The 26,488-nt window shown below is 52.9% G+C and overlaps 1 protein-coding gene across 1 annotated transcript in view; it reads right to left on the reverse strand.

Moving 5' to 3' along the window:
* Window positions 1-9,492: 9,492 nt before the first annotated feature.
* LOC137312786 (serine/threonine-protein kinase A-Raf-like) overlaps window positions 9,493-26,488 on the reverse strand; it is a 57,937-nt gene continuing 40,941 nt past the window's right edge. Inside the window, exons 6-11 of the mRNA XM_067979220.1 lie at window positions 25,664-25,809; window positions 20,418-20,510; window positions 15,920-16,055; window positions 13,439-13,466; window positions 12,139-12,269; window positions 9,493-9,651 (exon numbers count right to left, since the gene is read on the reverse strand). Of these exons, the coding sequence (XP_067835321.1) occupies window positions 9,508-9,651; window positions 12,139-12,269; window positions 13,439-13,466; window positions 15,920-16,055; window positions 20,418-20,510; window positions 25,664-25,809 (678 nt within the window). The 3' untranslated portion in view covers window positions 9,493-9,507. The remainder of the gene's footprint in view (window positions 9,652-12,138; window positions 12,270-13,438; window positions 13,467-15,919; window positions 16,056-20,417; window positions 20,511-25,663; window positions 25,810-26,488) is intronic.

The raw sequence follows: 26,488 nt of genomic DNA on the forward strand, positions 1-26,488 counted from the left end.
GACAGAGAGTGGGGAGAGGGACACACACACACAGGAGACAGAGAGTGGGGAGAGGGACACACACACACACAGGAGACAGAGAGTGGGGAGAGGGACACACACACACAGGAGACAGAGAGTGGGGAGAGGACACACACACACACAGGAGACAGAGAGTGGGGAGAGGGACACACACACACACAGGAGACAGAGAGTGGGGAGAGGGACACACACACACAGGAGACAGAGAGTGGGGAGAGGGACACACACACACACAGGAGACAGAGAGTGGAGAGAGACACACACACACACAGGAGACAGAGAGTGGGGAGAGGGACACACACACACAGGAGACAGAGAGTGGGGAGAGACACACACACACACAGGAGACAGAGAGTGGGGAGAGGGACACACACACACACAGGAGACAGAGAGTGGGGAGAGGGACACACACACACAGGAGACAGAGAGTGGGGAGAGGGACACACACACACAGGAGACAGAGAGTGGAGAGAGGGACACACACACAGGAGACAGAGAGTGGGAGAGGGACACACACACACAGGAGACAGAGAGTGGGGAGAGGGACACACACACACAGGAGACAGAGAGTGGGGAGAGGGACACACACACACAGGAGACAGAGAGTGGGGAGAGGGACACACACACACAGGAGACAGAGAGTGGGGAGAGAGGGACACACACACACAGGAGACAGAGAGTGGGGAGAGGGACACACACACACAGGAGACAGAGAGTGGGGAGAGGGACACACACACACAGGAGACAGAGAGTGGAGAGAGGGACACACACACACAGGAGACAGAGAGTGGAGAGAGGGACACACACACACAGGAGACAGAGAGTGGGAGAGGGACACACACACACAGGAGACAGAGAGTGGGAGAGGGACACACACACACAGGAGACAGAGAGTGGAGAGGGACACACACACACAGGAGACAGAGAGTGGGAGAGGGACACACACACACAGGAGACAGAGAGTGGAGAGAGGGACACACACACACACAGGAGACAGAGAGTGGAGAGAGGGACACACACACACAGGAGACAGAGAGTGGGGAGAGGGGACACACACACACACAGGAGACAGAGAGTGGGGAGAGGACACACACACACACAGGAGACAGAGAGTGGAGAGAGGGACACACACACACACAGGAGACAGAGAGTGGAGAGAGACACACACACACAGGAGACAGAGAGTGGGGAGAGGGACACACACACACAGGAGACAGAGAGTGGGGAGAGGGACACACACACACAGGAGACAGAGAGTGGGAGAGGGACACACACACACAGGAGACAGAGAGTGGGAGAGAGGACACACACACACCACACACACAGGAGACAGAGAGTGGGGAGAGGGACACACACACACAGGAGACAGAGAGTGGGGAGAGGGACACACACACACAGGAGACAGAGAGTGGGGAGAGGGACACACACACACAGGAGACAGAGAGTGGAGAGAGGGACACACACACACACAGGAGACAGAGAGTGGGGAGAGGGACACACACACACAGGAGACAGAGAGTGGGGAGAGGGACACACACACACAGGAGACAGAGAGTGGGGAGAGGGACACACACACACAGGAGACAGAGAGTGGGGAGAGGGACACACACACACAGGAGACAGAGAGTGGGGAGAGGGACACACACACACAGGAGACAGAGAGTGGGGAGAGGGACACACACACACACAGGAGACAGAGAGTGGGGAGAGGGACACACACACACACAGGAGACAGAGAGTGGGGAGAGGGACACACACACACACAGGAGACAGAGAGTGGGGAGAGGGACACACACACACAGGAGACAGAGAGTGGGGAGAGGGACACACACACACACAGGAGACAGAGAGTGGGGAGAGGGACACACACACACACAGGAGACAGAGAGTGGGGAGAGGGACACACACACACACAGGAGACAGAGAGTGGGGAGAGGGACACACACACACAGGAGACAGAGAGTGGGGAGAGGGACACACACACACACAGGAGACAGAGAGTGGGGAGAGGGACACACACACACACAGGAGACAGAGAGTGGGGAGAGGGACACACACACACACAGGAGACAGAGAGTGGGGAGAGGGACACACAGACACACAGGAGACAGAGAGTGGGGAGAGGGACACACACACACAGGAGACAGAGAGTGGGGAGAGGGACACACACACACACAGGAGACAGAGAGTGGGGAGAGGGACACACACACACACAGGAGACAGAGAGTGGGGAGAGGGACACACACACACAGGAGACAGAGAGTGGGGAGAGAGGGACACACACACACAGGAGACAGAGAGTGGGGAGAGGGACACACACACACAGGAGACAGAGAGTGGAGAGAGGGACACACACACACAGGAGACAGAGAGTGGAGAGAGGGACACACACACACAGGAGACAGAGAGTGGGGAGAGGGACACACACACACAGGAGACAGAGAGTGGAGAGAGGGACACACACACACACAGGAGACAGAGAGTGGAGAGAGGGACACACACACACAGGAGACAGAGAGTGGGGAGAGGGACACACACACACAGGAGACAGAGAGTGGAGAGAGGGACACACACACACAGGAGACAGAGAGTGGAGAGAGGGACACACACACACAGGAGACAGAGAGTGGGGAGAGGGACACACACACACACAGGAGACAGAGAGTGGGGAGACACACACACACACACAGGAGACAGAGAGTGGAGAGAGGGACACACACACACAGGAGACAGAGAGTGGGAGAGGGACACACACACACAGGAGACAGAGAGTGGAGAGAGGGACACACACACACAGGAGACAGAGAGTGGGGAGAGGGACACAGACACACAGGAGACAGAGAGTGGGGAGAGGGACACACACACACACAGGAGACAGAGAGTGGGGAGAGGGACACACACACACAGGAGACAGAGAGTGGAGAGAGGGACACACACACACACAGGAGACAGAGAGTGGGGAGAGGGACACACACACACAGGAGACAGAGAGTGGGGAGAGGGACACACACACACAGGAGACAGAGAGTGGGGAGAGACACACACACACAGGAGACAGAGAGTGGGGAGAGACACACACACACAGGAGACAGAGAGTGGGGAGAGGGACACACACACACAGGAGACAGAGAGTGGGGAGAGGGACACACACACACAGGAGACAGAGAGTGGGGAGAGGGACACACACACACAGGAGACAGAGAGTGGGGAGAGGGACACACACACACAGGAGACAGAGAGTGGGGAGAGGGACACACACACACAGGAGACAGAGAGTGGGGAGAGGGACACACACACACAGGAGACAGAGAGTGGGGAGAGGGACACACACACACAGGAGACAGAGAGTGGGGAGAGGGACACACACACACACAGGAGACAGAGAGTGGGGAGAGGGACACACACACACAGGAGACAGAGAGTGGGGAGAGGGACACACACACACAGGAGACAGAGAGTGGGGAGAGGGACACACACACACAGGAGACAGAGAGTGGGGAGAGACACACACACACAGGAGACAGAGAGTGGGGAGAGACACACACACACAGGAGACAGAGAGTGGGGAGAGGGACACACACACACAGGAGACAGAGAGTGGAGAGAGGGACACACACACACACACAGGAGACAGAGAGTGGGGAGAGGGACACACACACACACAGGAGACAGAGAGTGGGGAGAGGGACACACACACACAGGAGACAGAGAGTGGGGAGAGGGACACACACACACAGGAGACAGAGAGTGGGGAGAGGGACACACACACACAGGAGACAGAGAGTGGGGAGAGACACACACACACAGGAGACAGAGAGTGGGGAGAGACACACACACACAGGAGACAGAGAGTGGGGAGAGGGACACACACACACAGGAGACAGAGAGTGGAGAGAGGGACACACACACACACACAGGAGACAGAGAGTGGGGAGAGGGACACAAACACACAGGAGACAGAGAGTGGGGAGAGGGACACACACACACAGGAGACAGAGAGTGGAGAGAGGGACACACACACACAGGAGACAGAGAGTGGGGAGAGACACACACACACACACAGGAGACAGAGAGTGGGGAGAGGGACACACACACACAGGAGACAGAGAGTGGGGAGAGACACACACACACACAGGAGACAGAGAGTGGGGAGAGGGACACACACACACAGGAGACAGAGAGTGGGGAGAGACACACACACACACACAGGAGACAGAGAGTGGGGAGAGGGACACACACACAGGAGACAGAGAGTGGGGAGAGGGACACACACACACAGGAGACAGAGAGTGGGGAGAGACACACACACACACACAGGAGACAGAGAGTGGGGAGAGGGACACACACACAGGAGACAGAGAGTGGGGAGAGGGACACACACACACAGGAGACAGAGAGTGGGGAGAGACACACACACACACACAGGAGACAGAGAGTGGGGAGAGGGACACACACACACACAGGAGACAGAGAGTGGGGAGAGGGACACACACACACAGGAGACAGAGAGTGGGGAGAGACACACACACACACACAGGAGACAGAGAGTGGGGAGAGGGACACACACACACACAGGAGACAGAGAGTGGGGAGAGGGACACACACACACACAGGAGACAGAGAGTGGAGAGAGGGACACACACACACAGGAGACAGAGAGTGGGGAGAGGGACACACACACACACACACACACACATAAAGCCCTCAAAGTGAGTGGTGCACACGAACAGAGAGACAAAAGAGAAAGATCGAGACACAGAGGGGAACTTCAAACTGAGCACTGTGCACGCACGAGGGAGGATCGAGGGAGAAAGAGAGACAGGAGACAGAAAGAGCAACAGATACATAACTTGGAAGTGTAGTGAACAGTGAGGAGGATAGTGATGGACTTCAAGAGGACATAGACAGGATGGTGGAATGGGCGGACACGTGGCAGATGAAATTTAACGCAGAAAAATGCAAAGTGATACATTTCAGTAGGAAGAACGAGGAGAGGCAATATAAACTAGAGGGCACAATTCTAAAGTGGGTACAGGATCAGAGAGATCTGGGGGAATATGTACACAGGTCATTGAAGGTGGCAGGGCAGGTTGAGAAAGCGGTTAAAAAATACAGGATCCTGGGTTTTATAAATAGAGGCACAGAGTACAAAAGTATGGAGGTCATGATGAACCTTTATAAAACACTGGTTCGGCCACAACTGGAGTATTGTGTCCAGTTCTGGGCACCGCACTTTAGGAAAGATGTGAAGGCCTTAGAGAGGATGCAGAAGAGATTTCCTAGAATGATTCCAGGGATGAGGGACTTTAGTTATGTGGATAGACTGGAGAAGCTGGGATTGTTCTCCTTGGAACAGAGACGGTTGCGAGGAGATTTGATCGAGGTGTTCAAAATCATGAAGGGTCTAGACAGAGTAGATAGAGAGAAACTGTTCCCATTGGTGGAAGGGTCAAGAGGACAAAGATTTAAGGTGAATGGCAAAAGAACCAAAGGTGACATGAGGAAAAACCTTTTTACACAGTGAGTGGTTAGGATCTGGAATGCACTGCCCGAGGGGGTGGTGGAGGCAGATTCAATCATGGCCTTCAAAAGGGGAACTGGATAAGTACTTGAAGGGAAAAAATTTTTGCAGGGCCACCGGGAAAGGGCAGGGGGAGTGGGACTGGCAGGATTGCTCTTGCACAGAGCCGGCACGGACTCGATGAGCCGAATGGCCTGCATCCGTGCTGTAACCTTTCTATCATTCCAAGAGAGAGGCAGGAAGGCAGAGAGAGACAGAGACGGAGGCAAAAACAGACCAAGTCACGGAGAGGGAGAAGTGGTAAACGTTAAACTGAGGACACCGCGGTGGCTGAGACAGAGATAGTTCAACCTCGAGTGGAGAGGAGAAAGACAAATTAAACTCCATGAGACAGAACTGGACATGGCGAAGACCGGGAGGGGCAGGGACAGCAGACCTGTGGATTTGGTGACACCCACCTGAAAGATAGCGGGTGCAGACTGGTCTGAATTGCGAATGGAGAGCGACCTCACCTCCCCGAGGACTGACACTGAGTATTTAACATTCCACTGTCCTGTACTTACACTGAGTATTTAACGTTCCACTGTCCTGTACTTACACTGAGTATTTAACGTTCCACTGTCCTGTACTGACACTGAGTGTTTAACATTCCACTGTCCTGCACTGACACTGAGTATTTAATGTTCCACTGTCCTGTACTTACACTGAGTATTTAACATTCCACTGTCCTGTACTTACACTGAGTATTTAACATTCCACTGTCCTGTACTTACACTGAGTATTTAACGTTCCACTGTCCTGTACTGACACTGAGTATTTAATGTTCCACTGTCCTGTACTTACACTGAGTATTTAACATTCCACTGTCCTGTACTTACACTGAGTATTTAACGTTCCACTGTCCTGTACTTACACTGAGTATTTAACATTCCACTGTCCTGCACTGACACTGAGTATTTAATGTTCCACTGTCCTGTACTTACACTGAGTATTTAACATTCCACTGTCCTGTACTTAGACTGAGTATTTAACATTCCACTGTCCTGTACTTACACTGAGTATTTAATGTTCCACTGTCCTGTACTTACACTGAGTATTTAACATTCCACTGTCCTGTACTTACACTGAGTATTTAACATTCCACTGTCCTGTACTTACACTGAGTATTTAACATTCCACTGTCCTGTACTTACACTGAGTATTTAATGTTCCACTGTCCTGTACTTACACTGAGTATTTAATGTTCCACTGTCCTGTACTTACACTGAGTATTTAACATTCCACTGTCCTGTACTTACACTGAGTATTTAATGTTCCACTGTCCTGTACTTACACTGAGTATTTAACATTCCACTGTCCTGTACTTACAGAGTATTTAATGTTCCACTGTCCTGTACTTACACTGAGTATTTAACATGCCACTGTCCTGTACTTACACTGAGTATTTAATGTTCCACTGTCCTGTACTTACACTGAGTATTTAATGTTCCACTGTCCTGTAATTACACTGAGTATTTAATGTTCCACTGTCCTGTAGTTACACTGAGTATTCAACATTCCACTGTCCTGTACTTACACTGAGTATTTAATGTTCCACTGTCCTGTACTTACACTGAGTATTTAATGTTCCACTGTCCTGTCCTTACACTGAGTATTTAATGTTCCACTGTCCTGTACTGACACTGAGTATTTAATGTTCCACTGTCCTGTACTTACACTGAGTATTTAACATTCCACTGTCCTGTACTTACACTGAGTATTTAATGTTCCACTGTCCTGCACTGACACTGAGTATTTAATGTTCCACTGTCCTGTACTTACACTGAGTATTTAATGTTCCACTGTCCTGTACTTACACTGAGTATTTAATGTTCCACTGTCCTGTACTTACACTGAGTATTTAATGTTCCACTGTCCTGTACTTACACTGAGTATTTAATGTTCCACTGTCCTGTACTTACACTGAGTATTTAATGTTCCACTGTCCTGTACTTACACTGAGTATTTAACATTCCACTGTCCTGCACTCACACCGAGTATTTAATGTTCCACTGTCCTGTACTTACACTGAGTATTTAATGTTCCACTGTCCTGTACTTACACCGAGTATTTAATGTTCCACTGTCCTGTACTTACACTGAGTATTTAATGTTCCACTGTCCTGTACTTACACTGAGTATTTAATGTTCCACTGTCCTGTACTTACACTGAGTATTTAACATTCCACTGTCCTGTACTTACACTGAGTATTCAACATTCCACTGTCCTGTACTTGCACTGAGGATTTAACATTCCACTGTCCTGTACTTACACTGAGTATTTAATGTTCCACTGTCCTGTACTTACACTGAGTATTTAACATTCCACTGTCCTGTACTTACACTGAGTATTTAACATTCCACTGTCCTGTACTTACACTGAGTATTTAATGTTCCACTGTCCTGTACTTACACTGAGTATTTAATGTTCCACTGTCCTGTACTTACACTGAGTATTTAACATTCCACTGTCCTGTACTTACACTGAGTATTTAATGTTCCACTGTCCTGTACTTACACCGAGTATTTAATGTTCCACTGTCCTGTACTTACACTGAGTATTTAATGTTCCACTGTCCTGTACTTACACTGAGTATTCAACATTCCACTGTCCTGTACTTACACTGAGGATTTAACATTCCACTGTCCTGTACTTACACTGAGTATTTAACATTCCACTGTCCTGTACTTACACTGAGTATTTAACATTCCACTGTCCTGCACTGACACTGAGTATTTAACATTCCACTGTCCTGCACTGACACTGAGTATTTAATGTTCCACTGTCCTGTACTTACACTGAGTATTTAATATTCCACTGTCCTGCACTGACACTGAGTATTTAACATTCCACTGTCCTGTACTTACACTGAGTATTTAATGTTCCACTGTCCTGCACTTACACTGAGTATTTAACATTCCACTGTCCTGCACTGACACTGAGTATTTAACATTCCACTGTCCTGTATTTACACTGAGTATTTAACATTCCACTGTCCTGCACTGACACTGAGTATTTAACGTTCCACTGTCCTGTACTTACACTGAGTATTTAATGTTCCACTGTCCTGTACTTACACTGAGTATTTAATGTTCCACTGTCCTGCACTTACACTGAGTATTTAACATTCCACTGTCCTGTACTTACACTGAGTATTTAACATTCCACTGTCCTGTACTTACACTGAGTATTTAATGTTCCACTGTCCTGCACTGACACTGAGTATTTAATGTTCCACTGTCCTGTACTTACACTGAGTATTTAATGTTCCACTGTCCTGTACTTACACTGAGTATTTAATGTTCCACTGTCCTGTACTTACACTGAGTATTTAATGTTCCACTGTCCTGCACTTACACTGAGTATTTAACATTCCACTGTCCTGTACTTACACTGAGTATTTAATGTTCCACTGTCCTGTAGTTACACTGAGTATTCAACATTCCACTGTCCTGTACTTACACTGAGTATTTAACATTCCACTGTCCTGTACTTACACTGAGTATTTAATGTTCCACTGTCCTGTACTTACACTGAGTATTCAACATTCCACTATCCTGTACTTACACTGAGTATTTAACATTCCACTGTCCTGTACTTACACTGAGTATTTAATGTTCCACTGTCCTGTACTTACACTGAGTATTTAACATTCCACTGTCCTGTACTTACACTGAGTATTTAATGTTCCACTGTCCTGTACTTACACTGAGTATTTAATGTTCCACTGTCCTGTACTTACACTGAGTATTTAACATTCCACTGTCCTGTACTTACACTGAGTATTTAATGTTCCACTGTCCTGTACTTACACTGAGTATTTAATGTTCCACTGTCCTGTACTTACACTGAGTATTTAACATTCCACTGTCCTGTACTTACACTGAGTATTTAATGTTCCACTGTCCTGTACTTACACCGAGTATTTAATGTTCCACTGCCCTGTACATACCGTGCCACTTTGCTTTAAAGACCGTCCCGAAAGATCCTGCTCCGATCCTCTTCAGTATGTTTATCTCACTCCCCGGGATCTCCCAGTAGAAGCTGGAGTCCCTGTACGCCCGCGCCCTCTGCAACATAAGCATGGCCAATTTAATCTCAGAGCTGCAGAAAGGGCATCACCCTCCTCACCCACAGGGGGACCACCCCTCACCCACAGGGGGGACCACCCCTCACCTACAGGGGGAACACCCCTCACCCACAGGGGGGACCACCCCTCACCCACAGGGGGGACCACCCCTCACCCACAGGGGGGACCACCCCTCACCCACAGGGGGAACACCCCCTCACCCACAGGGAGAACACCCCCTCACCCACAGGGGGGACCACCCCTCACCCACAGGGAAAACACCCCCTCACCCACAGGGGGGACCACCCCTCACCCACAGGGGGAACACCCCCCCTCACCCACAGGGAGAACACCCCCTCACCCACAGGGGGGACCACCCCTCACCCACAGGGAGAACACCCCCTCACCAACAGGGGGGACCACCCCTCACCCACAGGGGGACCCCCCCCTCACCCACAGGGGGGACCACCCCTCACCCACAGGGGGGACCACCCATCGCCCACAGGGAGAACACCCCCTCACCAACAGGGGGGACCACCCCTCACCCACAGGGGGACCCCCCCCTCACCCACAGGGGGGACCACCCCTCACCCACAGGGGGGACCACCCATCGCCCACAGGGGGGACCACCCATCGCCCACAGGGGGGACCACCCATCGCCCACAGGGGGACCGCCCCTCACCCACAGGGAGAACACCCCCTCACCAACAGGGGGGACCACCCCTCCCCCTCAGGGGGGACCACCCCTCGCCCACAGGGGGACCACCCCTCACCACAGGGAGAACACCCCCTCACCCACAGGGGGACCACCCCTCACCCACAGGGGGGACCACCCCTCACCCACAGGGGGGACCACCCCTCACCCACAGGGAGAACACCCCCTCACCAACAGGGGGGACCACCCCTCACCCACAGGGAGAACACCCCCTCACCCACAGGGGGACCACCCGTCACCCACAGGGGGGACCACCCCTCACCCACAAGGGGACCACCCCTCACCCACAAGGGGGACCACCCCTCACCCACAAGGGGGACCACCCCTCACCCACAGGGAGAACTCCCCCTCGCCCACAGGGAGAACTCCCCCTCGCCCACAGGGGGGACAACCCCTCCCCCTCAGGGGGGACCACCCCTCGCCCACAGGGGGGACCACCCCTCGCCCACAGGGGGGACCACCCCTCGCCCACAGGGGGGACCACCCCCTCACCCACAGGGGGAACCCCCCTCACCCACAGGGCGATTACCACTCCTCCATTTCAATTTCTACACACTCAGAACAAGGGCATGAAGTTGGTGAAACTCCCCCAGATAGTGCTGAATTAACCCGGGTGTAGCACTCTCCTTTGTAACGCTCGCCAGCCTGCGTTCTCTCCTGTGTAACGCACGCCAGCCTGCGTTCTCTCCTGGTACCCCCACACCTGGAGTACGGGTACAGTTCTGGGCCCTGGTACCCCCACACATGGAGTACAGGGTACAGTTCTGGGCCCTGGTACCCCACATCTGGAGTACAGGGTACAGTTCTGGGCCCTGGTACCCCCACACATGGAGTACAGGGTACAGTTCTGGGCCCTGGTACCCCACATCTGGAGTACAGGGTACAGTTCTGGGCCCTGGTACCCCCACACCTGGAGTACAGGGTACAGTTCTGGGCCCTGGTACCCCACATCTGGAGTACAGGTACAGTTCTGGGCCCTGGTACCCCCACACCTGGAGTACAGGGTACAGTTCTGGGCCCTGGTACCCCACATCTGGAGTACGGGTACAGTTCTGGGCCCTGTTACCCCCACACCTGGAGTACAGGGTACAGTTCTGGTTGCCGTACTACAACAAGGAAAGCCAAGCATCGGAGGCAGTGCTGGACAGGGCGACCAGTTTGATACCGAGCTGTGAGGAGAGGGTGAGGAGCCTGGAGAGGAGGAGGCTCCAGGGGAGATATCATTCAAGACCCTTAAAGGGATGGATGCACTGAACCGTGATAATGTGTTCCCAGATCGCCCCCAAAACTCCAGAGGCAGTGGGGATGCGGGCTCAAGCTTAGAAGAGGGAAGGTGCCCAGACTGGTCAGAGTACAATACTTCACACAGAGGGCAGTGACAGTGAGGGACAGGGAGATAGAGAGGATGCATTTAACGGGGAAGCTCGATAAACACATGAGGGAGAAAGGAATAGAAGGATATGGTGATCGGGTGAGATGGAGTAGGGAGGGAGGAGGCTCGTGTGGAGCATAAACACCGGGATAGACCAGATGGGCCGAATGGCCTGTTTCTGTGCCGCACATTCTATGTAAATTATAAATTATCTGTGAATTCACTGTATATTCTATGTAAATTCGATGTAATATATGGTTCAGGGAGATAGAGAGAATAAATTTGAGGGGAATTGGATCGATGTGGGGGGAGCATTTGTTTTTTTGGGGACGGGATGGATGGACAGTGAGGTCCTCCCCTGGTCTGATAGCCACGCCCGCCCGCCCGCTCTCTCTACTCACCACTTTCTTCCTATCGTCCGACGAGGACGGTTTCCTCTCGCGGTTCGGCGTCACCGGCGACTTGGGCTGAGGCGTGTGCGGTCCCTGCGGGGAGGCCGAGTGGGGCGGGCTGGGCGTCAGCGTGCAGCACCCTGCGGGGATCAGAGGTCACAGCGTCACTCTCCCAGACGAGCAGTCACTCCCCTCCAGGCACCACCCCCCGACCCCAACCCCGATCTTCTCCTCGCCCAATCCCTCCAATAAGGTCCGCCTGTTCCCGCTCCCCAGGTCCGCCTGTTCCCGCTCCCCAGGTCCGCCTGTTCCCGCTCCCCAGGTCCGCCTGTTCCCACTCCCCAAGGTCCTCCTGTTTCTGTTTACCATGTCCGCCTGTTCCCGCTCCCCAGGTCCGCCTGTTCCCGCTCCCCAAGGTCCTCCTGTTTCTGTTTACCATGTCCGCCTGTTCCTGTTCCCGCTCCCCAGGTCCGCCTGTTCCCGCTCCCCAAGGTCCTCCTGTTTCTGTTTACCATGTCCGCCTGTTCCCGCTCCCCAGGTCCGCCTGTTCCCGCTCCCCAAGGTCCTCCTGTTTCTGTTTACCATGTCCGCCTGTTCCTGTTCCCGCTCCCCAGGTCCGCCTGTTCCCGCTCCCCAAGGTCCTCCTGTTTCTGTTTACCATGTCCGCCTGTTCCTGTTCCCGCTCCCCAGGTCCGCCTGTTCCCGCTCCCCAAGGTCCTCCTGTTTCTGTTTACCATGTCCGCCTGTTCCTGTTCCCGCTCCCCAGGTCCGCCTGTTCCCGCTCCCCAAGGTCCTCCTGTTTCTGTTTACCAGTTGCGCCTGTTCTCATTCCCTAAGTTTGCCTGTTCCCGTCCCCCAGCTCTGCGTGTTCCTGTCCCCCCGGGCCCCCCTGTTCCCGTCCCCCCCGGGCCCCCCTGTTCCCGTCCCCACCGGGCCCCCCTGTTCCCGTCCCCACCGGGCCCCCCTGTTCCCGTACCCCCCTGTTCCCGTCCCCCCCGGGCCCCCCTGTTCCCGTCCCCCCCGGGCCCCCCTGTTCCCGTCCCCCCCGGGCCCCCCTGTTCCCGTCCCACCCGGGCCCCCCTGTTCCCGTCCCACCCGGGCCCCCCTGTTCCCGTCCCCACCGGGCCCCCCTGTTCGCGTCCCCACCGGGCCCCCCTGTTCCCGTTCCCCGGGTCAGTATCTAGGGGCTGTATCTAGCCGCAGAGCCCACGCCCAGCTACCTTTTATCTCTGGGACGCTGCATGCTGCCGACTCCAGAGGGAACAGGATGAACTAAGAAAGTGTGACGGTAAAGCATGAATAAACTCACCGACTACGAACTGAGACTTCATTGCATCCTGCAAAGGGAAAACATTAAACTATCAGCAAAATGGGACAAAGTGAGTAACTAGGCAGTGCATTCAAAGAAATGTGTTCAGCACCTTGTAATCCCCCTCAAACCTCCCTAACACAGGGACCTCTATGTACTGTAACCCCCTCAAACCTCCCTAACACAGGGGCCTCTATATACTGTAATCCCCCTCAAACCGCCCTAACACAGGGGCCTCTATATACTGTAATCCCCCTCAAACCGCCCTAACACAGGGGCCTCTATATACTGTAATCCCCCTCAAACCGCCCTAACACAGGGGCCTCTATATACTGTAATCCCCCTCAAACCGCTCTAACACAGGGGCCTCTATATACTGTAATCCCCCTCAAACCTCCCTAACACAGGGGCCTCTATATACTGTAATCCCCCTCAAACCGCCCTAACACAGGGGCCTCTATATACTGTAATCCCCCTCAAACCGCCCTAACACAGGGGCCTCTATATACTGTAATCCCCCTCAAACCGCTCTAACACAGGGGCCTCTATATACTGTAATCCCCCTCAAACCGCCCTAACACAGGGGCCTCTATATACTGTAAGCCCCCTCAAACCGCCCTAACACAGGGGCCTCTATATACTGTAATCCCCCTCAAACCTCCTTAACACAGGGACCTCTATATACTGTAATCCCCCTCAAACCTCCCTAACACAGGGGCCTCTATATACTGTAATCCCCCTCAAACCTCCCTGACACAAACTCAGTAACTCACTATCCCATAAATCCCAAACTCAATAACAAGTGTTCTCACTATCCCATAAACCCCTCACCTGTCGGGTGTGAACCCCTCACCTGTAACCTGTGAACCCCTCACCTGTAACCTGTGAACCCCTCACCTGTAACCTGTGAACCCCTCACCTGCAACCTGTGAACCCCTCACCTGTAGAGTGTGAACCCCTCACCTGTAGAGTGTGAGCCCCTCACCTGTACGGTGTGAGCCCCTCACCTTTAGGGTGTGAACCCCTCACCTGTAGAGTGTGAACCCCTCACCTGTAACCTGTGAACCCCTCACCTGTACGGTGTGAACCCCTCACCTGTACGGTGTGAGCCCCTCACCTGTAGGGCGTGAACCCCTCACCTGTAACCTGTGAACCCCTCACCTGTAGAGTGTGAACCCCTCACCTGTAGAGTGTGAACCGCTCACCTGTAACATGTGAACCCCTCAACTGCAGGGCGTGAACCCCTCACCTGTAACCTGTGAACCCCTCACCTGTAACCTGTGAACCCCTCACCTGTAGAGTGTGAACCCCTCACCTGTAGAGTGTGAACCCCTCACCTGTAGAGTGTGAACTCCTCACCTGTAACCTGTGAACCCCTCACCTGTAACCTGTGAACCCCTCACCTGTACGGTGTGAGCCCCTCACCTTTAGGGTGTGAACCCCTCACCTGTAACCTGTGAACCCCTCACCTGTAACCTGTGAACCCCTCACCTTTAGGGTGTGAACCCCTCACCTGTAACCTGTGAACCCCTCACCTGTACGGTGTGAACCCCTCACCTGTAACCTGGGGACCCCTCACCTGTAGAGTGCGAACCCCTCACCTGTAGAGTGCGAACCCCTCGCCTGTAGAGTGCGAACCCCTCGCCTGTAACCTGTGAACCCCTCACCTGTAGAGTGTGAACCCCTCACCTGTAACCTGTGAACCCCTCACCTATAACCTGTGAACCCCTCACCTGTAGAGTGCAAATACCTCACCTGTAACCTGTGAACCCCTCACCTGTAGAGTGCGAATACCTCACCTGTAACCTGTGAACCCCTCACCTGTAACCTGTGAACCCCTCACCTGTAACCTGTGAACCCCTCACCTGTAACCTGTGAACCCCTCACCTGTAGAGTGCGAATACCTCACCTGTAACCTGTGAACCCCTCACCTGTAACCTGTGAACCCCTCACCTGTAGAGTGCGAATACCTCACCTGTAACCTGTGAACCCCTCACCTGTAGAGTGCGAATACCTCACCTGTAACCTGTGAACCCCTCACCTGTAACCTGTGAACCCCTCACCTGTAGAATGCGAATACCTCACCTGTAACCTGTGAACCCCTCACCTGTAACCTGTGAACCCCTCACCTGTAAAGTGTGAACCCTTCACCTGTAACCTGTGAGCCCCTCACCTGTAACCTGTGAACACCTCACCTGTAGAGTGTGAACCCCTCACCTGTAGGGTGTGAACCCCTCATCTGTAACCTCTGAACCCCTCACCTGTAGGGTGTGAACCCCTCATCTGTAACCTCTGAACCCCTTACCTGTAGGGTGTGAACCCCTCACCTGTAACCTCTGAACCCCTCACCTGTAGGGTGTGAACCCCTCATCTGTAACCTCTGAACCCCTCACCTGTAGGGTGTGAAGCCCTCACCTGTAACCTCTGAACCCCTCACCTGTAGGATGTGAACCCCTCACCTGTAGGGTGTGAACCCCTCACCTCTATGATGTTCATGTTAACCGGTGCTACAATGCTTGACATGTGCACGTTGGGCGTGGAGGTCGAGCGCTGGCGCTGGAGCTGCCCATCAGCGGGTGGGCACGGACACGGGAAGGTGAAGGTGGGCGGAGAGAGCCTGGAATGCCAAGGAGAACCACGTTAGCGCGGGCAGCATGGACCATCAGTGCACAGGCAGAATTCAGTGCCGAATACCCCAGCTATACACTCAGTAAACCCTGTCAGCCCCAGATCCAGACTGGGCAGGGCCCACGCGTACATACCCACCCTCTCTCCCCTATCACCCTCACCGCACCATTGGCCATTTTGTTCCACCGACTATTTCAGTGGATGTCGTATATTTGGATTTTCAAAAGGCATTCGATAAGGTGCCACACAAGAGGTTGTTACACAAGGTATGGGCTCATGGGGTTGGGGGTAATATATTAGCATGGATAGAGGATTGGTTAACGGACAGAAAACAGAGAGTAGGGATAAACGGGTCATTGTCAGGTTGGCAGGCTGTAACTAGTGAGGTGCCACAAGGATCAGTGCTTGGGCCTCAGCTATTTACAATCTATATTAATGACTTAGATGAAGGGACCGAGTGTAATGTATCCAAGTTTGCTGACGATACAAAGCTAGGTGGGAAAGTAAGCTGTGAGGAGGTCACAGACTCTGCAAAGGGATATAGACAGGTTAAGTGAGTGGGCAAGAAGGTGGCAGATGGAGTATAATGTGGGGAAATGTGAGGTTATTCACTTTGGTAGGAAGAATAGAAAAACAGAATATTTTTTAAATGGTGAGAAACTATTAAATGTTGGTGTTCAGAGAGATTTGGGTGTCCTCGTACACAAAACACAGAAAGTTAACATGCAGGTACAGCAAGCAATTAGGAAGGTAAATGGTATGTTGGCCTTTATTGCAAGGGGGTTGGAGTACAAGAGTAAGGAAGTCTTGCTGCAATTGTACAGGGCTTTGGTGAGACCTCACCTGGAGTACTGTGTACAGTTTTGGTCTCCTTATCTAAGGAACGATATACTTGCCTTAGAGGGGGTGCAACGAAGGTTCTCTAGATTGATTCCTGGGATGAGAGGGTTGTCCTTTGAGGAGAGATTGAGTAGAATGGGCCGATACTCTCTGGAGTTTAGAAGAATGAGAGGTGATCTCATTGAAACATAAGATTCTGAGGGGGCTCGACAGGGTAGATGCTGAGAGGCTGTTTCCCCGGCTGGAGAGTCTAGAACCAGGGGGTATAGTCTCAGGATAAGGGGTCGGCCATTTAGGACTGAGATGAGGAGGAATTTCTTCACTCAGAGGGTTGTGAATCTTTGGAATTCTCTACCCCAGAGGGCTGTGGATGCTCAGACATTGAGTATATTCAAGGCTGAGGTGGATAAATTTTTGGACTCGAGGGATATGGGGATCGGGCGGGAAAGTGGAGTTGAGGTCGAAGATCAGCCATGATCTGATTGAATGGTGGAGCAGGCTCAAGGGGCCAAATGGCCTACTCCTGCTCCTATTTCTTATGTTCTTATCAGGACATAAGTCTGTTTCCGCGACTCCCCGTCTAGCCCACCATCCAGTCTTCCCAGACTGTTCGAAGCTGTGGCTGTCGGTCTCACTCTCGCCTCGGAGTCAGAAGGTCGTGGGTTCGAGCCCCCACTCCAGAGACTCGAGCCCCGTAATCCAGGCCCGACACTCCCCCCGGTGCCGGTACTGAGGGAGCGCCGCACTGTCGGAGGGGCCGACTTTTGGATGAGACGTTAAACCGAGGCCCCCAGCTGCCCTCTGGGGTGGACCTAGAAGATCCCACGGTCACTATTAGAAGAACAGTGGAGGAGAGGTGGGGGGGGGGGGGGGGGCGGGGGGAGTTCTCCCCCGTGTCCCAGGGCCATTATTTATCCTTTAACCAACATCACTAAAAAAAAAACAGATGATCTGGTCATTATCACATCGCTGTTTGTGGGATCTTGCTGTGCACAAATTGGCTGCCGTGTTTCCGACAACAGTGACCGCACTTCAAAAATAAAAGTACTTCACCTGCTCTTCAGTTACACAGGAGCAGGAGGAGGCCATTCAGCCCCTCGAGCCTGTTCCGCCATTCAATGAGATGATGTCTGATCTGTGACCGAACTCCATCTCCCCGCCTTAGCCCCGTACCCCTCAATACCCTTTGGTGAAGAGAAATCTATCGATCCCAGGTTTAAAATTAACGATTGAGCTGGCATCGACTGCCGTTTGCAGAAGAGAATTCCAAACTTCTCCCACCCTTTGCGTGTAGAGGTGTTTCCTCACTTCACTCCTGAAAGGTCTGGCTCTAATTTTTAGACTGTGCCCCCTACTCCTAGAATCCCCAACCAGCGGAAATAGTTTCTCTCCATCTACCCTATCAGTTCCCCTTAATATCTTGAAAACTTCGATCAAATCACCCCTCCACCTTCTAAATTCCAGGGAATACAGCCCTAGTCTGTGTAATCTCTCCTCGTAATTTAACCCTTGAAGTCTGGGTATCATTCTAGTAAACCTACGCTGCACTCCCTCCAAGGCCAATATGTCCTTCCTAAGGTGCGGTGCCCAGAGCTGAACACAGTACTCCAGGTGCGGTCTAACCAGGGCTTTGAATGGCTGCCCCCTTGTACTCTAGTCCTCTAGATATAAAGGGCAGCATTCCATTAGCCTGTTTGATTATTTTCTGTACCTGTCCATGACATTTTAATGATCGATGTGCATGGACCTCCACGTCTCTTTGGACCTCCACTGTTTCGAACTTTTCACGATTTACTCTGATCTATTTTTATCCTTTTTAGGTCCAAAGTGGATGACCTCAGACTTGCCTACAATGAAATCCATTTGCCACAGTTTTGCCCACTCACTTAATCTATTAATATCTCTCTGTAATTTTATGCTTCATCTACACTGCTTACAATGCTGCCTATCTCTGGGTCATCGGCAAACTTGGATATGTGGCTCTCTATCCCGTCATCTAAGTCGTTAATACAGTGAATAACTGAGGCCCCAACATCGATCCCTGTGGGACACCACAGAGGCAGGGGCTCAAATATTTCTCCAATTCCCTTTTGAAAGTTATTATTGAATCTGCTTCCACCGCCCTTTCAGGCAGTGAATTCCAGATCAGAACAACTCGCTGCGTAAAAAAACATTCTCCTCATCTCCCCTCTGGTTCTTTTCCCCGATTATCTTAAATCCGTGTCCTCTGGTCACCAACCCTCCTGCCCACTGGAAACAGTTTCTCCTCATTTACTCCATCAAAACCCTTCCTGATTTTGAACCCCTCGATCAAATCTCCCCTTAACCTTCTCTGCTCTGAGGAGAACAATCCCAGATTCTCCAGTCTCTCCTCTTTTTACTCTGCCCCTGGGGAGCCGCGATTCCCCTGAGGCCAGGGGAAAAGAGAAATCTCCCCTCTTCCCTCCTGCGTCCCAAGTCACCGCACCACATGCTTGCACCCCTTCCGTTCCTGCTATCGGCAGCTGACGGTTGCAATCACTGCTCTTTCCAGCAAAAAGATAATTATCGACTAAAATTACCGTAATTTTGCCAACCGAGTTAAGATCAGAACCAAACCGCCGATGAAGAAGCACTCCTCCATTTCTGGCCTCTTATCCCGCGATTCCCATCGCTCCGCCACTGGTGGCCGTGCCTTCAGCCGCCTCGGCCCTAAGCTCTGGAATTCCCTCCCTAAACCTCCCCGCCTCTCTCTCTCCTCCCTTAAGACGCTCCTTAAAACCGACCTCTTTGACCAAGCTTTTGGTCCCCGGTCCTAATCTCTGATGGGGCTCGGTGTGAAATTTTTGTCTGTTTTACGCTCCTGTGAAGCGCCTTGGGACGCTTTACGACGTTAAAGGCGCTATATAAATGCAGGTCCCTGTTGTTGAAGAACAAAACTAAAATTAAAGGTGCATCTCAGCCTGAAAGGTGGCTGGCCTGGCCTCGTACAACTTTCAGAACCGATACTGGAACTGAGGACAGACAAGTAAATTACAAAAGATCGTGCATTTTGTCAGTGTCTTTCACAGACCTCTGGACATCCAAAAGCGTTTTACAGCCGAATGAGGTACTTTTATGGAACACAGTCACTGTTGTAATGTAGGAAACGCAGCAGCCAATTTGCGCACAGCAAGATCCCACGAACACCGACGGGATAAATGACCAGGTCATCTGTTTTCAGGTGTTGGTTGAGGGATAAATATCGGCCCCAGGACACCGGGGAGAACTCTCCCGCCCGCCTCTGCTCTTCTTCCAACAGTGGCCGTGGGATCTTTTACGTCCGACCCGAGAGGGCAGACGGGGGCCTCGGTTTAACGTCCAAAATATAGATTACACTTCGTTGATGGCGATTCCCCCCCGCTCCCCCAGACTAAATCGAAAATTTGGGACCGGATTGAGACTCTCCATGAAATAAAAGGGACAACCTCAAGGTCCGAGCTGTTTCCAGAATAAGGAGATGACGGCCGGGATCTGAGCAGTATGATCTCACCTTGCGGGTGGCTGAGGCGTCAGGAGTCCATGAAGCTGGGTTGGGGGCAGAGGGGAGAGAGCTGGTTCATCGTAGGGACCGGGAGAAGCTGGGCTGCAAACGCAAAGAAAGGAATCAGATAACATCAGGGAGACGGGTCGCACAAATTCCCCAGGTCTCATCGCCCCTCTGTGTACGCACAAATTCCCCAGGTCTCATCGCCCCTCTGTGTGCGCACAAATTCCCCAGGTCTCATCGCCCCTCTGTGTGCGCACAAATTCCCCGGGTCTCATCGCCCCTCTGTGTACGCACAAATTCCCCGGGTCTCATCGCCCCTCTGTGTACGCACAAATTCCCCAGGTCTCATCGCCCCTCTGTGTACGCACAAATTCCCCAGGTCTCATCGCCCCTCTGTGTACGCACAAATTCCCCAGGTCTCATGGCCCCTCTGTGTACGCACAGTTTCCCCAGGTCTCATCGCCCCTCTGTGTACGCACAATTTCCCAGGTCTCATCGCCCCTCTGTGTACGCACAAATTCCCCAGGTCTCATCGCCCCTCTGTGTACGCACAAATTCCCCAGGTCTCATCGCCCCTCTGTGTACGCACAGTTTCCCAGGTCTCATCGCCCCTCTGTGTACGCACAATTTCCCAGGTCTCATCGCCCCTCTGTGTACGCACAAATTCCCCAGGTCTCATCGCCCCTCTGTGTACGCACAGTTTCCCAGGTCTCATCGCCCCTCTGTGTACGCACAAATTCCCCAGGTCTCATCGCCCCTCTGTGTACGCACAGTTTCCCAGGTCTCATCGCCCCTCTGTGTACGCACAAATTCCCCAGGTCTCATCGCCCCTCTGTGTACGCACAGTTTCCCCAGGTCTCATCGCCCCTCTGTGTACGCACAAGTCTCCTCACTGTGGACTCACTATAACCCCATGCCCCGTCCCCCCTTTATGTACTCACTATTACCCAAGGCACCGTCCTCCCTCTGTGTACCCACTATTACCCCAGGCACCGTCCCCCCTTTATGTACTCACTATTACCCCAGGCCCCGTCCTCCCTCTGTGTACTCACTATTACCCCAGGCACCGTCTCCCCTCTGTGTACTCACTATTACCCCAGGCCCCGTCTCCCATCTGTGTACTCACTATTACCGCAGGCACCGTCCCCCCTTTGTGTACTCACTATTACCCAAGGCACCGTCCCCCCTTTATGTACTCACTATTACCCCAGGCACCGTCCTCCCTCTGTGTACCCACCATTACCCCAGGCCCCGTCCTCCCTCTGTGTACTCACTATTACCCCAGGCCCCGTCTCCCCTCTGTGTACTCACTATTACACCAGGCCCCGTCTCCCTTCAGTGTACTCACTATTACCCCAGGCCCCGTCCTCCCCTCTGTGTACTCACTATTACCCCAGGCACCGTCTCCCTTCTGTGTACTCACTATTTCCCCAGGCCCCTCTCCGAGAACTCACTATTTCCCCACTCCCTTCTCCGGGTACTCACTATTTCCCCACTCCCTTCTCCGGGTACTCACTATTTCCCCAGGCCCCTCTCCGAGTACTCACTATTTCCCCAGTCCCCTCTCCGAGTACTCACTATTTCCCCAGTCCCCTCTCCGAGTACTCACTATTTCCCCAGGCCCCTCTCCGAGTACTCACTATTTCCCCAGTCTCCTCTCCGGGTACTCACTATTTCCCCAGGCCCCTCTCCGAGTACTCACTATTTCCCCAGTCCCCTCTCTGAGTACTCACTATTTCCCCAGGCCCCTCTCCGAGTACTCACTATTTCCCCACTCCCTTTCCGGGTACTCACTATTTCCCCAGGCCCCTCTCCGAGTACTCACTATTTCCCCAGTGCCCTCTCCGAGTACTCACTATTTCCCCAGTCCCCTCTCCGAGTACTCACTATTTCCCCAGGCCCAGTCCCCTCTCCGAGTACTCACTATTACCCCAGTCCCCTCTCCGGGTACTCACTATTTCCCCAGGCCCCTCTCCGAGTACTCACTATTTCCCCAGTCCCCTCTCCGGGTACTCACTATATCCCCAGTCGCCTCTCAGAGTACTCACTAATTCCCCAGGCCCCTCTCCGAGTACTCACTATTTCCCCAGGCCCCTCTCTGAGTACTCACTATTTCCTCAGTTGCCTCTCCGAGCACTCACTATTACACCAAGCCCAGTTCCCTCTCCGAGTACTCACTATTTCCCCAGTCCCCTCTCTGTGCACTCACTATTTCCCCAGGCCCCTCTCCGAGTACTCACTATTACCCCAGTCCCCTCTCCGAGTACTCACTATTTCCCCAGTCTCCTCTCCGGGTACTCACTATTTCCCCAGGCCCCTCTCCGAGTACTCACTATTTCCCCAGTCCCTTCTCTGAGTACTCACTATTTCCCCAGGCCCCTCTCCGAGTACTCACTATTTCCCCACTCCCTTCTCCGGGTACTCACTAATTCCCCAGGCCCCTCTCCGAGTACTCACTATTTCCCCAGGCCCCTCTCCAAGTACTCACTATTTCCCCAGGCCCCTCTCTGAGTACTCACTATTTCCTCAGTTCCCTCTCCGAGCACTCACTATTACCCCAAGCCCAGTTCCCTCTCCGAGTACTCACTATTTCCCCAGACCTCTCTCTGTGCACTCACTATTTCCCCAGGCCCCTCTCCGAGTACTCACTATTACACCAGTCCCCTCTCCGAGTACTCACTATTTCCCCAGTCTCCTCTCCGGGTACTCACTATTTCCCCAGTCCCCTCTCCGAGTACTCACTATTTCCCCAGGCCCCTCTCCGAGTACTCACTATTTCCCCAGTCCCCTCTCCGAGTACTCACTATTTCCCCAGGCCCCTCTCCGAGTACTCACTATTTCCCCAGTCCCCTCTCCGGGTACTCACTATTTCCCCAGGCCCCTCTCCGGGTACTCACTATTTCCCCAGGTCCAGGCACACTGTGGGTACTCACTATTTCCCCAGGTCCAGGCACACTGTGGGTACTCACTATTTCCCCAGGTCCAGCCACACTGTGGGTACTCACTATTTCCCCAGGTCCAGGAACACTGTGAGTACTCACTATTTCCCCAGGTCCAGGCACACTGTGGGTACTCACTATTTCCCCAGGTCCAGGCACACTGTGGGTACTCACTATTTCCCCAGGTCCAGGCACACTGTGGGTACTCACTATTTCCCCAGGTCCAGGCACACTGTACTCACTATTTCCCCAGGTCCAGGCACACTGCGGGTACTCACTATTTCCCCAGGTCCAGGCACACTGTGGGTACTCACTATTTCCCCAGGTCCAGGCACACTGTACTCACTATTTCCCCAGGTCCAGGCACACTGTGAGTACTCACTATTTCCCCAGGTCCAGGCACACTGCGGGTACTCACTATTTCCCCAGGTCCAGGCACACTGTGGGTACTCACTATTTCCCCTGGTCCAGGCACACTGTGAGTACTCACTATTTCCCCAGGTCCAGGCACACTGTGGGTACTCACCATTTCCCCAGGTCCAGGCACACTGTGGGTACTCACTATTTCCCCTGGTCCAGGCACACTGTGAGTACTCACTATTTCCCCAGGTCCAGGCACACTGTGGGTACTCACTATTTCCCCAGGTCCAGGCACACTGCGGGTACTCACTATTTCCCCAGGTCCAGGCACACTGTGGGTACTCACCATTTCCCCAGGTCTAGGCACACTGTGGGTACTCACTATTTCCCCAGGTCCAGGCACACTGTAATCACTATTTCCCCTGGTCCAGGCACACTGTGGGTACTCACTATTTCCCCAGGTCCAGGCACACTGTGGGTACTCACTATTTCCCCTGGTCCAGGCACACTGTGAGTACTCACTATTTCCCCAGGTCCAGGCACACTGCGGGTACTCACTATTTCCCCAGGTCCAGGCACACTGTACTCACTATTTCCCCAGGTCCAGGCACACTGTAATCACTATTTCCCCAGGTCCAGGCACACTGTACTCACTATTTCCCCAGGTCCAGGCACACTGTGAGTACTCACTATTTCCCCAGGTCCAGGCACACTGTGGGTACTCACTATTTCCCCTGGTCCAGGCACACTGTGAGTACTCACTATTTCCCCAGGTCCAGGCACACTGTGGGTACTCACTATTTCCCCAGGTCCAGGCACACTGTGAGTACTCACTATTTCCCCAGGTCCAGGCACACTGTGGGTACTCACTATTTCCCCAGGTACAGGCACACTGTACTCACTATTTCCCCAGGTCCAGGCACACTGTGGGTACTCACTATTTCCCCAGGTCCAGGCACACTGTACTCACTATTACCCCAGGTCCAGGCACACTGTACTCACTATTTCCCCAGGTCCAGGCACACTGTGGGTACTCACTATTTCCCCAGGTCCAGGCACACTGTACTCACTATTTCCCCAGGTCCAGGCACACTGTGGGTACTCACTATTTCCCCAGGTCCAGGCACACTGTACTCACTATTTCCCCAGGTCCAGGCACACTGTGGGTACTCACTATTTCCCCAGGTCCAGGCACACTGTACTCACTATTTCCCCAGGTCCAGGCACACTGTGGGTACTCACTATTTCCCCAGGTCCAGGCACACTGTGGGTACTCACTATTTCCCCAGGTCCAGGCACACTGTACTCACTATTTCCCCAGGTCCAGGCACACTGTACTCACTATTTCCCCAGGTCCAGGCACACTGTACTCACTATTTCCCCAGGTCCAGGCACACTGTGGGTACTCACTATTTCCCCAGGTCCAAGCACACTGCGGGTACTCACTATTTCCCCAGGTCCAGCCACACTGTGGGTGCTCACTATTTCCCCAGGTCCAGGCACACTGTACTCACTATTTCCCCAGATCCAGGCACACTGTACTCACTATTTCCCCAGGTCCAGGCACACTGTACTCACTATTTCCCCAGGTCCAGGCACACTGTGGGTACTCACTATTTCCCCAGGTCCAGGCACACTGTGGGTACTCACTATTTCCCCAGGTCCAGGCACACTGTGGGTACTCACTATTTCCCCAGGTCCAGGCACACTGTACTCACTATTTCCCCAGGTCCAGGCACACTGTACTCACTATTTCTCCAGGTCCAGGCACACTGTGGGTACTCACTATTTCCCCAGGTCCAGGCACACTGTGGGTCCTCACTATTTCCCCAGGTCCAGGCACACTGTACTCACTATTTCCCCAGGTCCAGGCACACTGTACTCACTATTTCCCCAGGTCCAGGCACACTGTACTCACTATTTCCCCAGGTCCAGGCACACTGTACTCACTATTTCCCCAGGTCCAGGCACACTGTGGGTACTTTGCTGCTGCAGTGCTCGTGGAACTTGTGGCCGCAGGTCTGACAGCGGAAGCCATGGAACAAGAACTTTAAGCAGAAGTCACAGAACGCCAGGTTAAAGAATGTCTTTCGAACCTGCAGGATGAGAACAAACACCAGCGGGCTTACCGTTCGGTCTGTTTCCAGCTTCCCTGCTTTCCACTCGCTGGGGTCAGTCACACAGGCACCTGTCGGCCTCTCACACCTCACAGTGAGCAGGCTGTTGGAGCACAGAGGGAATCAGCCCAACCCGATGCAGCCCTCGCCCGATGGCTACACACTGTACACACGCACTGTACATGTACACACGCACTGTACACATACACACACTGTACACATACACACACTGTACACACGCACTGTACACATACACACGCACTGTACACATACACACACTACATACACGCACTGTACACATACACACTGTACATGTACATGCACTGTACATACACACGCACTATATATACACGCACTGTACATACACACATGCACTATATATACACGCACTGTACACATACACACATGCACTATATATACACGCACTGTACACATACACACTACATATATGCACTGTACACATACACTCTACATATACACGCACTGTACACACTACATATGCACACTGTACATATACACACTGTACACATACACACTATACAGGCACTATACATATGCACATGCACTGTACATATACGCACACACTGTACACAGTTTCCACGCACTGTCCACACTGTATATACACGCACTGTATACACACACGCACTATGTACACACA

This window comes from Heptranchias perlo, unplaced genomic scaffold, assembly GCF_035084215.1.
Source record: "Heptranchias perlo isolate sHepPer1 unplaced genomic scaffold, sHepPer1.hap1 HAP1_SCAFFOLD_435, whole genome shotgun sequence".
NCBI classification, from domain to species: domain Eukaryota; kingdom Metazoa; phylum Chordata; class Chondrichthyes; order Hexanchiformes; family Hexanchidae; genus Heptranchias; species Heptranchias perlo.